The sequence below is a fragment of the Triturus cristatus genome, chromosome 9, assembly GCF_964204655.1.
Source record: "Triturus cristatus chromosome 9, aTriCri1.1, whole genome shotgun sequence".
Taxonomy (NCBI): domain Eukaryota; kingdom Metazoa; phylum Chordata; class Amphibia; order Caudata; family Salamandridae; genus Triturus; species Triturus cristatus.
In genome coordinates this window covers 641973806-641991607 of record NC_140592.1, presented here as the reverse complement: position 1 = coordinate 641991607, position 17802 = coordinate 641973806, and the positions used below count along the sequence as shown (strand labels likewise).

The 17802-nt window shown below is 42.7% G+C and overlaps 1 protein-coding gene across 1 annotated transcript in view; it reads left to right on the top strand.

Moving 5' to 3' along the window:
* The window catches only part of LOC146798422 (peptidoglycan recognition protein 1-like), a 219835-nt gene that overhangs the window by 138661 nt on the left and 63372 nt on the right, over nt 1–17802 (top strand). Inside the window, exon 3 of the mRNA XM_085625683.1 lies at nt 12189–12307. Within this exon, the coding sequence (XP_085481809.1) occupies nt 12189–12307 (119 nt within the window). The remainder of the gene's footprint in view (nt 1–12188; nt 12308–17802) is intronic.

Here is a 17802-nt window from a genome sequence, read left to right as displayed (position 1 = left end):
GCTGGATATTCGATTCCTAAGTATGAAAGGCCACCGACTTTATATGGCTAAGTTACTCCATTTTTACAGTTCAGGCGAGTAGGCCCGATTCTGTCCTCAAAGCCTTTCCCTGCTCTCTGTCTCTGACAGCTTCAGCTTGAGCTCGCATCTGTATCCATGAACTTTGTCCTACTCCCTGTGCAGCTAACGGTGCCTGCCTCGGCCAGTTTTCGCCTGTCTGCCAAGAAGCTGTATTTCACCTTCGAATTATCTATTTTGCTCTCCAGCCGATGCATTCCTGTCCAGTGATTTAGGTAAACATTTCCTTTAGCTCACAAGCAGAGGACTCAGCCTTTCCGTCCTCCTGCAAGTGATTCATAGCCCTGTTGCCATGGAAAGTTTTCTGCCCCTCGCATCTCATATAGACACTTAGACGCTTGTACACGCACACAGTCAGTATAGAATAGATTCTGTCCGAGAGTCTCTTCCTTGTGGATAACATAGTTCTTTAAACATAGGATGTTAGATATGATTTGGGATTAGGATGACTTGACCCCAGACTTCTCGTCTCCACATGTAGAGCTAAATGTCAAGTCCCCTTCACCCCCTAGTTACACGTCAATTACACGTCATGCTGCCGCGCGCGCATCTATGCCAAGTATTATCTTATAGATCCACCTATGTCTGATAATTCTAACCAATTATGTTTCTTTTATTCTTTATTACGCCTAGTTTCGATTATGTCACTGTCACGTCATTTTTCTTATCAAATGTTACGCCTTCTACATTCGTTTCATTGTAATGTACTTATTATAAAAATACATGTCTGTTAATAAATTATTGTACTTCACTTCCTGAACCTTCGTGGTGACGGAACCTGAGGGCCGCGACTCGAGTCGGCCATTTTGAATGGAATAAAGCCCATTAGACAACCTCTTATACCACGGATTCTGCCTCTTGTTATTTTGAGCTATTTACTTTAATTTAAGATTCCGCATGAAATTCAGTCCGGTAATATTTATTTTATTTACCACAAAACCCTAAAAATTCCTGTGCCTCCCAAAAACCCATACCCACCCTAAACCCTAAAAAACTCCTATCACCTACAAACCTATATTCACATTAAACCCGAAAAAATACCTCAACACCAAACACCCATACCCACCCTAAACTCTAGAAATTCCCTTGCCACCCAAAAAGCCATGCCCACCCAAAACCCTAACACAAACCTCACAACCCAAAAACTCATAACCACCCTAAATCCTCAATATTCCTTATCACCGGAAAAGCCATACCCAACCTAAACCATAAAATGTACCTTGCCCCCAAAAACCCACACCCACTCAAAACCTTAAAAATTCTCTTGCCACCCAAAAACCCATGCCCGCCCTAAACCCTAAAATTTCCCTTGCCTCCCAAAAACCCATATGCACCCTAAAACCTAAAAAGCCCATATCACCTAAAAATCAATACCCACCCTAAAACCTCAAAAATCCCTTACTGCCCAAAAACTCATATCCACCCTAAACCATAAAAATCCAATTGCCAGCCAAAAAAATCATACCCACCCTAAAATATCCCTTACCATTCAAAAATCCGTATTCACCTTAAACCCTAAAAAATCCCTTGCCGCTCAAAAACCCATACTGACCCTAAAAAAATCCTGGCCACACAAACACTAAACCCTAAAGATTCATTGCCACCCAAAAACCCATACCCACTCTAAACCCTGAAAGTTCCCCTGCCACCCAAAACCTATGCCCACTCTAAACCTTAAAAAATCCCTTACCACGCAAATACCCATGCACAACTTCTTTTTCTTATAACATGCCGTACTCTATATAAGATCATCGCATGAGCAGCACTTCTTTTAGTTAAAAATCTTTTAGAGCATCAGTCTTTCCACATCATGGTGTCCTTCCCCAAGTCAACGACATATAATCGTACAGTACTAGGCAGTGTCCCTTCCTTTTAAAAGAGGTGTAGTGCTACTTCTCATATCACCAACTCCCATTATTACAGTCTACCATCATTTTTAGACCACAAGAAAATTGAATAAAGCAGCGAGAGTCACAGAATTTTTTTAACATTGCTCTACACTTGCTGAGAAAAATTTCCAAAATTGCACCACTTCACATACTATTGTGTCATTTGCAGCATCATTTTACTGCAAGTACATGAGTATAATGCGAATGGTAGCAGGGTTTTAGGTGGTGAAGCTGTAATAGATCTGCCTGATCTGGTGGTGGAAGAAGGCGCCAAGTTTGTTGCAGAGGTCTTGGGAGGGTGGAATGTATGTTAACTTCTCAAGTCGTCCGGACTCATGGAGGGCGGGAGTGAACTAACTGGCTTTCTTCGAGTGTAGCTTGCCTGGTGTCTTCTGGAGGGGGCCAGAGTGTCGGCACAGTTGGAGATCCATTGGTGAAGGTTTTGCGCTGCGGTGTTGGCGTTTGTTGGTGTTGACGGAGTGGTAGTGCTCAGGAAGTTGACGAAAAGATCTTCTGTGTCCTTGTTCCAGCAACGACGGGGGATGATGAGGGTGATAGTGTACGGTGGACATGGCAAAGGCGAGATGCACGCAGTGGTGGTCAGTCCAGCCGAATTCGGTGGTGTGGCTGATGTTTCTGCTGGCAGAGAAAATGGGGTCGAGCATGTATCCAGCTGAGTAAGTCGGTGTGGTGACTAACTGCTTGAGTCCGTTTTGGCAAGGTTCACCAGTAGGGAGGCAGTGTTCTGGTCACTGGGGTTGTCCAGGTGGAAGTTGAAGTTTCTGAGTAGGATATAATCGGTGGGTGCCAGAGCCTGGTGTACGATGAGGTCTACTTTTGTGTCAGTGAAGAGCTGGCGGGGGCCTTGGGGGCCTGTAAATGAGGGTGCTGTAAAGGGTGTTGTTGGTCTGGATCTGGAAGTGGAGGTGTTCTATGATTGTCATTTGGTCGCTTTGAGTGCATGGTCAGTCGGAGCGTGTTCTTGTGGATGATTGCAATGCCTCCTCCTGGTCAGTTGGTGCAGTCCTTGCAGGTGAATTTGTAGCCGTCATGATGGTGATGTCCGGTCCGGATCAGGGGGTGATCAAGGTTTCCATGAAGAAGGTGATGTCGGGAGAGGCCACGTTGAGGAGGTCCCAGATTTCTGTGGCGTGTTTGTGGAGGGATTGCACGTTGAGGAGTATGCAGTTGAGTCTGTCGAGCGTGCTGTTGGTCGGTTGGGCGGCAAGAGGTTCTGGCATGCTGGCATGGGTGAGGATGGGGCTGCAGTTCTGGCAGAAGAAGGGTCCTTGGGTCTTCAGTGACGCGAGGTTGCAGGCGGTATGGCGTCCTGAGTTGTGGGTGAGGAGGGTGCTGGCATCATAGCGGTGGAAGGTCCGAGAACCAGGGTCCCTGGCGCTGGGCATGGTCCAGGCACGGACAGGTGCAGACAGGCCTGCCTTTGGCACCCCAGTGGTGCAGCCGCGCAGCAGCTGCCATTAATTTGTGCTGGGGGCTGGACAGCTAAGAGGCAGGAAATGCAGGAGAGGAAGGGTCACTGGAGCGGTCAGGCCATGGGGATCACAGCACAGAACGAGGGTGGCAAACAAAGGAAATAAAAAAGTAAAAAAGTAAAAAGCTGAATAAAGGCAGAAATCAGAAAAGAGAGGCAGAGGGACAGCCCAGCAGTAGAGCAGTGACGCTCTACCACTAAACCACCAGATATGAGGCGCAGGTAGGGGTCTGCGGGTGGAGATGGGCCTCGAGCTCCTGACCAAGGGGCAGCAGCAGGAACAGGGGCAGCAGCAGCTACCAGGCAGAGCTTTGCTATGAAGGGATCAAGTCCACTAGAAGGTCTAAACAACAGGTGGGAAGGTGTTGAACATCTGAAGGGGTCAAATTTACTACTCCCATTCCACCCTAAGCAAAAGCAGGGAAAATGCTGAATTTCGGAGAGGTTAGATTTACTATTCCCACTGCAATGTATGCAACAGCTGCGAAAGTGTTGGACTTCAGAAGGATTAGATGTGCTATTCCCACCCCAATATATATAAAACAGAAGGAAAAGTATTGGGCTTCAAAGGGGTTATATTTACAATTTTCCTTCCATCCAAAGCAACAGTAGGGAAAGTGTTGGACTTTGTAAGGGTTATATTAACTAGCCCCACCCCAATTAAGCAATAATAAGGAAAGCATAGGAATTGGATGGACTAGATTTACTGTTCCCACCCCAATTTAAGCAACAGTAGGGAAAGTGTTGGACTTCAGAAAGGTTACATATACCATTCCAATACAGTCATTTAAAAAAATATTTAAATACCTAAAAACATAAAATGACTAACCATAGATAAATTTAAAAACATATATTGTACACATTTAAATAAAATGCACAATTTATTATAAATATACAAAATAAATGCATAATTAAATGAAATATTTAAATAAACATACGTAGAATTCACTTCTCTCACTACTACTGGAAAAACCCACAAACACCAAGAAGATAAATTAAAATATAAATAAAACAATAATAAAATTAAAATAAATTAAACATAAAAATTATAAACATAATATACACTTGCCGATATGTATTACTAATTATTTCTTGCATAGTCTAAATAAAACTATTCTTTCATTTTAAAGATTCAATGAAAAATTATATAATGATTTATACATTAAATATTTAAATAACAAGAAATTAATAAAGACAACTATTTTCATTTAAATAATTTCTCACTCTATTCCCCTGCAAACTGAACATGCTGCTAAATTATCTAAAACTAATTATACCATAAAAAATATAAATTAAAAATCTGAAATTAAACCCAAATAAATGAAAGAACAATTAAAACATTACATACTGACCATTTATATATTGATTTTACCATACATTACATAACATACATTTTTTTTTTAAATGTAATTAACCTCCCACCATATTCCCCTAAAAACCCAATATCCCCCTACTAAATTATAAACTACTTAACATAGGTATTTGTAGATCGCACATTAACTCTTAGGTATCTTGGCGCTAACAGGTGTTTATTGTTACCCAATAGAACTGAGCCACCAGACCAATCTAATTACCTAATGAAAATTCAATTACACATTTAAAATTGCAAACTATATTTAAAAATGACAGTATATATATATTTAATTAAAAAAATGTTTATTACAAGTATACTAAAGTACCCAATATTAATTACAACAATTGTCTTCATTATCATATTGTAGGCAATAAAACCTGCATTCTTAGGGGTCAATTCCGATCCGGGTCGGAAAGCACTCTGACCAAGCCAGATCCGGAGTGTTTTCCGACCGAGCCGGAGTCCTGCAGTCCGACCGAGCTAGTACGATGCGGCCATATGCTGTCGGACTCGGTTCAGTCGGACTCCCATAGAAGTCAATGGGAGCCGGTCGTACGATGCGTACAAGGGCTCCCATTGTCTGAATGGGTACATCGCAGACAAGTGCGCCCCCTACAATGAGTACGCGTCGGTGCCATTTGCACCGTACATGCCTGTGTTGGGGAGACCCATGGGTCTCCCCCTGTGTCCGAGTCGTAGGGCTGCGGGTGACAGGGGGTCCAACGGGGACCCCCAAAGGCAACCACCCGGACGATTTGCGAGCCGGACACCCCGGCTCGCACAGGCTGTCAGACGTGTGCATCGTACTGGCTCGGTCGTGAATCGCATCCATTGCACGCCACGGTTAGCTTCTGACCGAGACGTACGGAGCGGTTCGGACCCGGAAACGAGTCGGTCGGTGAATTTCATGTAGCTCGCATCGTACTTGCTCGCTCGTACAGCTGTACGAGTCGGGCGGAAAACACGCGTACGGCGCGTAGTTTTTCCGGCCGGATCACGTTCGGTGCCCTTCCGACCCGGATCGGAATTGGCCCCTATATTTTGATATTCTGTTCCACTTTATTTTTGCAGTGATGATATTTTTGACAACATATTTATGTCACATGATATTTTGGAAGGTTTCTTTTCTCACAAAAACAGCTAGTGCATGACTATCAAATTGTCCCTCTCTATTCCTGAACAAATGATTCACCGGTTCCTTTTAGGAAGCCTAGTTTTATACACCACACACACCGAAGTACAACATTTGGGCGGACTCCTCAAAAAAGTTTTGTTAACATTGTGAAAGATTCCTATAGTTAAAGTAGGCACATTCTGAGGTTTTTATTTCCATGAAAAAGACAGCTGCATGTCAGCCCAAGTAACTTTCTCTACTCTTACATTATGAGCATACAAGCTCAGTTCAGGAATACAATTTGTAAGACTCTTGTGTAAGATTTGCCCTTCAAATAACTAGACCATCAACACTGAGAAAGTCTCTTGTAGCTGACATGGACACTTTTGAGAATGTTTGAGCCTTGTTTAAAGATTTAGATTTTACACTCCAGATATAAAAGGCTAAACAAATCGAGGTTTCAACTTTGTGAAAGTTTCCCATGTTTCAACTTGCTTGGAAGGAATAAAGGCTGAGTGGTAGCACCAGGATTTAACCATGTGAGAGAGTGGTCAAACACATCCATCAAGTGGATTCATTCATTTAAGCCTCCAGACTAATACGATCTGTATGTGTTCTCCAACAAACCTATCAATACACACATCACTGTGGAGACTTGACTTGAATATGACTGTAATCACACATTATCACTGTGAGGACTTAAACCTCACTGTAATCGCACAATCTCTATGTGAGGACTTGTACATGACTTTAATCATGCACTATCACTGTGTGCTATCCGCGTGCATCCCATTAATCCTCTCTATGGAGACCTGTGCATGTCTATAATTAAACACTATATCTGTGAGGACCTGGGCATGTCTTTAATCATACTCTATCTCTGTGGGGACCTGGGCATGTCTATAATCACACACATTCTCTTTGGCAACAGTGGCAATACTATAGTCACACACCATCTCTGTGGGGACCTCAACATCTCTGTAATCGCACACTATCTCTGTGGGGACCTCAACATCTCTATAATCACACACTATCTCTGTGGGGACCTGGGCATGTCTATAATCACACACTATCTCTGTGGGGACCTGGGCATATCTATAATCACACACTATCTCTGTGGGGTCCTGGGCATGTCTATAATCACACACATGCTTCTTGGCGACCGTGGTCATACTATAGTCATACACCATCTCTTTGGGGACTTGAGCATTCCTGTAATTACATGCAAGCTTGGTTTTGGTTTGAGGATCATCAGCTTCGCATTCTCTGTATGGGACTATGTGAATACAGAAAATTAGTAAAGTTAGAGTTCTGGTCTAAGTTTACATTTGTGAAACTGAAAAGTAGAAAAGTTTGATTTTTTTATCTAAGTTTACCTTTGTGAATAAGGCCCTATTTTAATGAGGAGTTAAACACAATCATCTTCATGCACTATCTCTGTGGGGACTTAACCATCGCTATAATAACACAATATGTTTGTGGGGACTTGACAAAAACTATAATAAAACACTATCTTTGTGGGGATTTGAACATCACTATAAAAACATGCCATCTCTGTGGGGGGACTTGAGCATTCCTGTAATTAAACACAAGCTCTGTTTCGACTTGAAGCTCCAGGGGGTGCCACGAGGCACAGGGTCCAGACTGATTTGCATATAACTGGGTCTGAACTGGGGTGGCGAAGTGAGCTAAAGAACGATGATGGATTCAACCCAGATCTGTGACTGGGGGTGAGTGACTTAAAAGTTCCAGCACTCCGTCCATCATCTCCTTGTGTTTGCTTTGACTGGAATATCATCAGCTTCACATTCTCTGTATGGGGATTTGTGAATATTGAAAAGTAGTAAAGTTAGACTTTTGGTCTAAGTTTACCTTTGGGAATACTGAAAAGTAGTGCAGTTAGACTTTTTGTCTGAGTTTACCTTTGTGAATCGGGCCTTATTTTAATGGGGACTTAAACACAATCACCTTCATGCACTATCTCTGTGGGGACTTAAACATCGCTATAATAACACACTATCTTTGTGGGGACTTGAACAACACTGTAATAACACACCATCTCTGTGGGGACTTGAACATCTCTCTGATAACACACCATCTCTGTGGGGACTTGAACATCTCTATAACAACACACTATCTCTGTGGGGACTTGAACATCTCTATGATAACACACTATCTTTTTGGGGACTTAAACATCGCTATGATAAAATACCATTCCTTTGGGGACTTGAGCGTTCCTATAATTACACACAACCTCTGTGTGGACTTGAACATCATTAGCTTCACACTCTTTATAATGGGATTTAAGCTTTGAATGTACACACTATTTCTATGGAGACTTAAGCACAATGATATTCACCCACTATCTCTGTGGGGTCTTGAACATCTATTTTGGCAAAAATGTATTCAGCTAATCAAGCTCTGGACTCCACTTGACCATTTTCCTTGGTTCCATATGTTAATTTCTTTATGTATTAGTTCCATTATCTCCTAAGATTTTAAGCACTAATAAATAGGTTACATACAGCTTTAAGGGTCTTTCTTTAAGCATGATATGATGTTTTCTGGCCCATTAACATAATCAGTCTTTAATGTATACCTCTAGTATATATGCATCAATTCATATATGAATTGATTATAATGTTGTTTGTGTATATTGTTGATAAAATAAACATTTAACCATGTGCCTTTGACTGTATTCAATCACAAATAGTGTTACAGACTAGGTCCCCACAAGGATGGTAGCATGTGTTCAAATCCCCACAAGGATGGTGCTGTGCGCACGATAAAATAACAATATATTTGCAAATTTGAAGCAGGATCCTGTATCATGAATTTTTTCTTAACATTTTTCTGTTATTAGTGTAGTTTAAAAACATTGGGAAAGGTTAGTCCCCACAAGGCAGGTATTCACACATAGTCCCCACAAGACTGGTAACACGTGTATGTGTGTGTGTGTGTGTGTGGGTGTGTGTGTGTGTGGGTGTGTGTGTGAGAGAGAGAGAGAAGGTGAAAGCAATCAGGGTAAAGAGAGAGAAAGGGGGTTTGGCAAATAGGATAGTTGGCAAGAAGATAAGGAAGGGAAGAGTGGGAGAAAACAGGATAAAGTGAGCTGTAGACAGAAAGAAGGGACGAGTTTTGGAAAGAGAGGCAGCAAGTAAGGGAAACAAAACCATACAAAGAGGAAAAAGAGACATAGCGCAAAAATGGGAATACCAAGGGTCAAGAGTGATCATAACTAAGCACAGGCTGTCAAGAGAGTAAGTTGCCCAAAAGGGGGGATATTCACAGAGCGTCAAGCAAACTATGTGGATGATAGAGGGAGAGGCATAGAGGGCAAGTTCATCGTATTGGCAGTCAAAGTGCAGCGAAGAAAGAAAGACAGAGAATAGAAAATGCATGATGAGAGAGAAGGATGAAGAGGTTACCCACAGAACTGAAGGTGGGGCAACAACATTAAAAAAAAGGAATGTTGCACTGTCAGTATGTTTTACATGGAGCAAGAAACCTGGAACAAGCACCCCCTACTGCAGCTCAAGCAGTGCAATTATGATTCTTTAAAATGCATCTTTTAAGTCAAGTAGCAATACCAATAACAGTGTTTCATAGACATGATTTATCAGTCTTCTAATGACTGCTGGAGGACCCTATTATATACAACGAGTCTGCACTATCAACAAATAGTTGTTATATCTACAGCACAGTTATAGCAATAGGAGTAGTGCTATGGGCCCTTTATAGTTAAGATACAGACTAGTAAAGTGGCGAAGCGTCTCATTAAGCCAAGAAGGCTAACAACATGCTTCATCACTTTAGAAACACAGGGCTGCACCATATTTACAAGAATATGGTACAGCCCTGCATTTCCCCCGGCACTGGCACTACATTTAGCTGCACTCTTGCACCATCATTGTTAAAGAAGGGAGAGGAATTTGTTTGGAGTACTGATTGTAATAATGATTTCGATAATATAAAACAGTGCCTGAGTGCAGCATCTTATCTTGGAAGCTTTGACCCATAAGATGAGACATATGTAATGACAGATGCAGCTCTAAGGGGTCAGGGGCAGTATTTATGCAAAAGAAAGATGGGAAGGTACGGTCTGTCTTATTCATCTCAAGAGCATTGAGGGGTGCAGAACACAACTATTCAGTGGTGGCGAAAGAGGCGCTTGCTGTCTCCTGGGCGGTACACAAGTTGAAGACGTTTCTCTGGAGAAGAAGATTTGTAGTCAAAACTGATCATAAGCCTCTTAGGGAAGTGTTCATGAAAAAAGGGATAGATTTTGTCTCTCACGGGATAGATAAGTGGGTGGTGGCCTTGCAGGAGTTTGAGTTGCTTGTGTTGTATTTGCCGGGTGTCAACAATATTTTGGAGGACCGTTTGTCTAGATTGGGCGATGTGGAATGTGAAATCCCAGAGGATGGAGATTGGTTTGGTGGAGAAGACTTGGATGAAGGTGTCAATATGTGTTTAATCTCTGAGGGAATTGTTTCTGAGGAAAACTGGAGAAATGGCTTGAATGACGATGAAGTAATACAGAAGGTTGTGAAGATGATCTTGTCTGGTGGTGTGATAAAGAAAGAGTATGATGAGGTGAAGAGTTTTTGGCAAGTGAAAGACGAATTGGTGGTAGTGGATGGTCTGCTCATGAGAGGCAGCAAATTGGTTCCCCCAGTCAAATTGCGTGAAAAGTTGCTTGATCATGCTCATACCAGTCACATGGGCATTGCAAAAACTAAAGAAAGAGTCAGAGAAAGGTATTGGTGGCAGGCAATGGACGTTGGCATTGAGAGTGTGGTGAGGAGCTGCATTGAATGCTCGCATAGCGATAAGGTATTGAAGTGTAGGACGAGGGTCCCTGGTCTGATATTGCCCTGGACATCATGGGTTCTGTGAAGTTAAAGTCTTATGATCGGTATGTGTTGGTGTGTGAGGACATGTTTTCACGCTGGCCAGAGGTCAAGATTGTGAGTTCGGTGGAGTCTTGTGTTGTCATTGAGTTTTTGGAAGAACTATTTGGAAGAGAGGGCTTTCCTGTGTCTTTACTCTTTGCAGATGGGAATCAATTCACCTCTGGTCTCATGGAGGAGTTTCTGAGTACAAGAGATATAAAACATATGAAGGAGGGGCTATATTACTCAGACAATAATGATGTGGTTGAAAGATTTATCAAGGTGTTGAAAGAGACTGCAGCAAGCTCTAGTGTCTGAGGTGGCCAAATATTGTTTGCGTGTGGAAGATATGACAATTCTTGATAATGCACAAAGTGAACACAAAGTTGTCTGTAGCCCTCAACGCATGATGAAAATGCCTTTCTGCCTACATGATTATGTAAAATAAATGTGTTTCTTTTGTGTACGTAGCTTTGAGTTTGACTGTTGCTATTTGAGTTGGCCCTACTCATTGTTTTATTAGACTAATATAAGGGTGATGTTTCCTTCTTTAGTTATAGTGAGTGAGGGGGTGATGTGGTGTTCTGTATTTAAGGAGTGATGGAGTGATCTAGAACATAGGTGGTTTCTAGGGTGGAATGTATGTTTCAAGCTCAGTCAGTTGTTGGGTCTTGAATGTGGATGAGATCTCTGCTGATCCTGCACACAATAAACTTGCAACTCCACTCAACCAAACTGTCCTGTGTTATTTTGTGAGCTCATTAGAGCTTTCTCTTACAAGGAACGTAATATTTAACTTGAAAACAACATAAACTGAGTTTCATAACAGCCATGATCAAGGCAGTCGAATCTGCAATGTTTTCCCTTCAGCTGTGTATTAAGATATTGTTGACTTAACACTACTCAATATTCAGTATAATTCTCCACTGTTCAGTAAATTTACCTAATATGACATAATATTCTGCAAAATAGTTTGGGGAGCTGGGGACTGGAAAGGTTTCCAGAAATTGATTCCCACTTTCTTAATCTCCTTAAGCTGGACCTTTGGATAGTCAGAGACGTGCAAAGTGCAGAATTCTGAGTAATCATGCCGAGGCAGAATCTCATTTGCAAAGAGGAGGGATTCTGTGAATCCTAGATAAGAAGACTTCCTTTGAAGTTCACTTATTCTGTGTAATGGTAAATGTATCATACAATTCTACTTTTATGTCCACTATTCTTCTTATCAATATCTCTCCTACAACCTCATTGATTGGTTCTTTCATTTGTTTGCCCTCTCTCTTCCCAATATTTAATTTTACTGACCATTAATTTCTCTTTCTACTGACCATTCATTTCTTTTTCTCTTTGCTTTGTTTTTTTACAGTTTCCTAATCAGTGAGGATGGGAACATGTATGAGGGCCGTGGCTGGCATACAAAAGGAGCACACACCCTGCACTATAACAAGGACAGCTACGGTATCTGCTTCTTGGGCACATTCACAGGTAAGCCTATAACAGTCAGCCATTACTGGATAAAACTCCATGAAGTCTCTGATTGTATCACCAGGCAATTTGGAGAATCATGTAAAATTATAAGCATCAGCAAGTTTTTAAAAAATATTTTCTTTCCAATGGCCTAGTCAGATTAAAGTTTTTTGTATTTTACAAATTTAGAGTGACAAGTATGACAAAACCACATCAACTAATGGTTATTGAATGAATACTCTAACTTTGGAATATCATGGATAAATAGAGTAACATCAAGTGAAAGTGTACTTGCAAAGGGGGGGAACAACTACATTTTCACTCTGGAAGTCTTTAGACAAAATTCCAACTCAAACCGTACACTGAAAACAACTAAACATTTGACGAAGAGCAACATTCTCTACCTACCATATTTTAGTGTTTATCAGTGTATCCTTATTAGCCCTTTGAAGTATATTCATCCTTAGAGAAATGCTTCTAACCTCCTTTTCTTCCTGGGGAAATGCAGTCTAGGTTGGAAAATAGTCATCTGCATGACAACGAGAGTTTTGATGGCTATTTGTTATGCAGCTTGGAAGGAAGCCAAAAATGGGAGAAGTAGGTTCTCAATCTCAAGACTAAATGAATTGTCTGACTTGGAGCTCTTGAAGCTACCTCTAATGCCCATGGTCATGGTCAAAGGCTCCACTGCCTTGTTTAAACTCAAACCTGACTAACTGAATGACACAGGACAATTCGTGATGCTCCCAGCTAAGGCTCTAGCCATCATCACCCCAATGAGGTAGACAATCAATCCATCACTTGAAGTCTTGAGGTCATGTTCTCCTCTATAGAAAAATTAGGCACAGTAATACCACTTCTGAAGAAAAGAAAACCTATAGTGGAGTGATCTGCAGAACTATTGGCCTCTTACACTTCGTCCGGGCATAACTAAAGTGATGGAGCAATATCTGGCATACTGGATCTCCAGCCTGTTAGAATCAGCAGATTGTATGTATTGGTCTCAGGCAGGTTTCTGACCTAGGCACAATACTAAGTTGGTCATATTTGCTATACTTCTTCTGTTGAGATACACAAGAGAGCAATGTTTTCCCACAGGCCTCCTTTTCCTTGATCTCTTTATATATATACCACCAATTGTTGGAGGCTATAAGATCCAACAATATTATGAAAATAAGAGACAGTAGGATAAAGTACAAAAAAATAATAGTACAATCAAGAAAGGATTGGGATGATCATATTTGGAACAAATTGATTGAAGCAGCAAAAAAGAATGATCATGTTGGGTTCTGGAATATATTAGCTCAAGGAAATAAAGCTGGTAACTCCGGCCTGGTCCATTATCTGGATCAGGGCACTTGGAGCAGACACTTTTCCATTTTATATTCACATGTTGTAAACTCAGTACCTAACGACCATTTTATCGAGGGACTGACTCCCCCAGAAATTGCCTGGCGTGCCCTATATACTACCTCTTATTTTAAAATAGATGACACAGTGGCAGCGTTAGAGGCTGTCAAGTTAGGGAAAGTCCCAGTACCTGATAAGATTCCAGGTAACCTTTTAAGCCATAATAAAGCAGTCTGGGCTCCTTATGTAAACTTACTTAGTAATGCGCTGGCTGCAGGGGCAACAATACCAGACTCATGGAAGGGGGCAGAAATAATTCCTATTTTAAAGAAGGGTAACCATCAAGATCCTGCCAATTATAGGCCAATAAGCCAAATGAATACCATACAAAAAGTATATGCGAAACAGATTTTATCAAAGCTCAACAAATGGCTGGAGTAAAATAATATTCTTTGACAATACCAAGCAGGGTTTAGAGCAAAAACCAGTACAATTGACCAGGTTTTTAGACTACTATGCATATGCTGGAAGTACACCAAACTAAAGGGTGAACATTTGTACATAGCATTTATCGATCTGAAAGCTGCTTTTGATTTTATCCATAGAAATGCCTTGTGGGATTGTCTAAAAACCCAGGGAATTCCCCAGAATCCTTTGACACAGTTTGTACGGCTTTATACAGATAATTACGCAAAAGTTAGATGGGGACCGAGAGGTGAACCACACAGAAGCAATCCCGATAAAAAGAGGAGTAAGGCAGGGTTGCGTACTGGCACCAACCCTCTTCTCCTTATATGTAAACGACATTGTGCAACATCTTCGGGGTTGTAATCATGACTCTCCAAAGCTGGGAGGGGTGCCAGTACCAGCATTTCTTTTTGCCGACGATACCATCTTAATATCACAAACACCTAAGGGTCTGCAAAACCTCTTAGACCGTTTTAATGAATTTGGTATGGCAAAACGTTTTAAAATAAATTCTAATAAAACTATGGTCATATACCTGCACAAATCCTTTAAGAAAAATATTTGCCTCCAAAAACAAAAATTGGAAAAAGTGGTCAATTTTAATTATCTGGGTATTACGTTAGATACGAAATTGGCATGGAAAGAACATATCCAAAAAGCTAAGGTTACTTTGCTCCAAAATTCCATGGCAATTGCAAAAATACAACGGAATAGTATGTCTAAAACAGTGTCACCTGCCTTGGAAGTTTCTAAGTACAGGGCTCAATCTGTGACCCTTTATGGTTCGAAACTCTGGGGGGCTAGCAGCCAGAACACACTTGCTAGGGATGAAAATACATTTATAAGAATGCTAATACAACTACCAGTACGTACACCTATGATCCCCATTCTCCAAGACATATATGTCAGGCAAATTGAACATCAAGCTGCAATAAGACCCTTGTTGTTTTGGGTCCGGTTTTGGACCACGCAGGAACTCAAAACTTATAAAGAGGGATTGATAGAGTTATTGAAACTTGAATATATTAACACACTTCTTTGGGTCCAATATTTTAGTACTTGGTTTTATAAATTAGGCCTAAGTAGTTTTTGTGTCGCTCCCCATCTATTATCACACCTGTCTAAAAGAGTCCTTAATAATACTTATTGGATGTACATGGAAAACAGTACGCACCACTCTCCAAAAATAGAAAGGTTGACTTCACAGTTGTTGTGCATAAAACTATCTCCTGCCGTCGAGCTATACCTAGATGAAATAAACACTCATTGGCTAAGTCACGTTACATGAAGTTCCGTTTTGATGTGCTACAGATAAAATGCAGCACATCCAAGTGGATTGGCAGCAATTTTGATTGTAGTGAGGTTTTCTGCACTCTATGGGGCATATTATCAAGAACGTGTGATAATCATCGCAAAAGTAACTTAACGCAACCTACACCATCGCAGTCTATCGCGGGGAATTTATGTCTTGTTAACCAAGTATTCACAACACGGCGGTACCATGCGATAGTCACCAGATAACGCATCAAATTGCCGCATTAAAAACAACGCCATGCTGCAAAAATGCAAAACACCAACACAAAAAAAGCTGCATTGAGGCCAAGCGCGATACAAAAAGCTGCGAAATCCACCACAGGCCTGTAAATCCCACACATCTGGCGGGAAAATGCACTATAAAAGCAGAACAAGAAAAACACACCAGAAACAATCCAAACTGCGCAGCACCATAGATGCACCCTGACCCAAGAGGCCAACGCGAACTCCACAACCCCCACAGACCACCAGCAAGGAACAACGAGGACGGCCGAGGAGAAGAGGGAGGAAGACTGGGTGCAGTCCGCAGCAAAACCAGATCAGGGTCACAGAGATGACAGAACACAACCATCAACTGACACACAAGTAGACCACCTGGAATGTAGTCGGAGTGCCGAGGAGGCCAATCGAGGAGGCCAAGAGGCGCTGGCATGATGTGACAACCTAAATCAGGCACAAACCCGCTGCAAACAGGAAGGCTGCAACGGTGACAGGAGGTGGCAGTCCTGCGCCACAGGAGGAGCTGGAGGAAACCTAGGCCACAGTCATCAGTGTGGAGACGGTGCAAGGAGTAGGGAGTACAGACACAGCTCGAGAGGACTGGGCACAACATCAACAGGGTGAGTAACGACCAGGGACTGGGGGGACGGGGGGAGAAGGGCACAATGGCCCACATGCACAACGAGGTGTAGCACACTGCACACCCACAATGACCCTGGATCATGTCCCTCATCCCCATGGCACACTGCAGCACACACACATAGCAATAACAGCACATCCACATTGACGACAATGTGGCACAATGTGCAACCCCGACACTGCAGAACAGAGGACACAACTGGCTCCGCATACGCGCAGAAACCGGCCTACTACATCCGACAGAGCTGGAAACTGAAATCGAAATGTATGCGTACAACCTCACATCCGTCATGTAGTCCAAATGTACACTGTCCCTCATCTAAGTCCGGCACCACCCAAACAGTCACAATGTACATTGTCACACAGTCTGCATGTAACCAAGAAAAATGCTCCAACATACATGTCAACACAATGTCAACATGCATCTCTCCTTCACATAGCAGAGAGACACACAACACCTCCAACAAAGCACAGAAGACCACACATCAGTGATGCCGGAGAGGACCACCACACCTTCGACACTGACGCCCTACAACAGCCCATGGACATCCCACACAACCCACCACCAGGACCAGGGCAGCCAAGCTACTTAGAGGAGAACCCAGCCCCTGCAAAAGACCACACAGCATGAAGCACCCGCAAGCATGGCTGGCTCACAACACCACAACGACCCACACAAGGCACCCCAATGCCAGGTGTCAGAACGCCAAAAGGAGGTGGCCCAACAGGTGCGGGTGTGGTCCAAACCCATGGAAGGCGAGCTAGGCCACATACGTGGGTTTTTATCACCCTTTAGGGACAACCTACACCCCACAAAGGTGACCCCCACTGCCATAGAGATACACGCAGATGCACATTCCCAGTACAGAACCACACCCAGGGGCACGCACACATCAGTCACACACCCACTTTGGCTCTGCGTACAACGGCTCAGTCCACTCCCCTTACAAATAGAGTGGGTGGCGACAAAGCTACATGTCCAAGCCCAACCCACTGCCTGCGGTGACATGTCCACGTCTGCTGTACACAGCACAATGTAATGTTGTAGGGCCAAGGGCCCTCATGCATACAACAAGACCACAGGGACACACGCAGATACCATGTTGAACTGGCTATGGGCATGTGCACCCTTTATTGGCAGGGCCACATGTACAGTGACGCCTGTGCTGGATGTGTGTGGGGTGAGTATAAGCCAGCCCACACGGAGTGCTTGGTGCTGGCAACAACTTGAACAGTGGACACCAGTGCAATGGAAACTGAAAACACCAGCATTACAGAGTCAACTGCTGAGCAACATGGGTGGAGCCATAGCAAGTATAGAGGTCACCCAATATTCAGTCAGGAGCTCCCGTGAGTTGCAGTGCACTGAGGTAGGGGCACCAGGGCTGAGCGTGCTCATGTGAGATAGTGTCTCGGATTGTATCCCTTTCGGATATCCCTGTTGCAGCTGCAGTAGGCTGTGTTACACCTGCCACATCTCACCCATCATCGTCCCAGGTCCTCCACACTGCCTGAGGTGACAG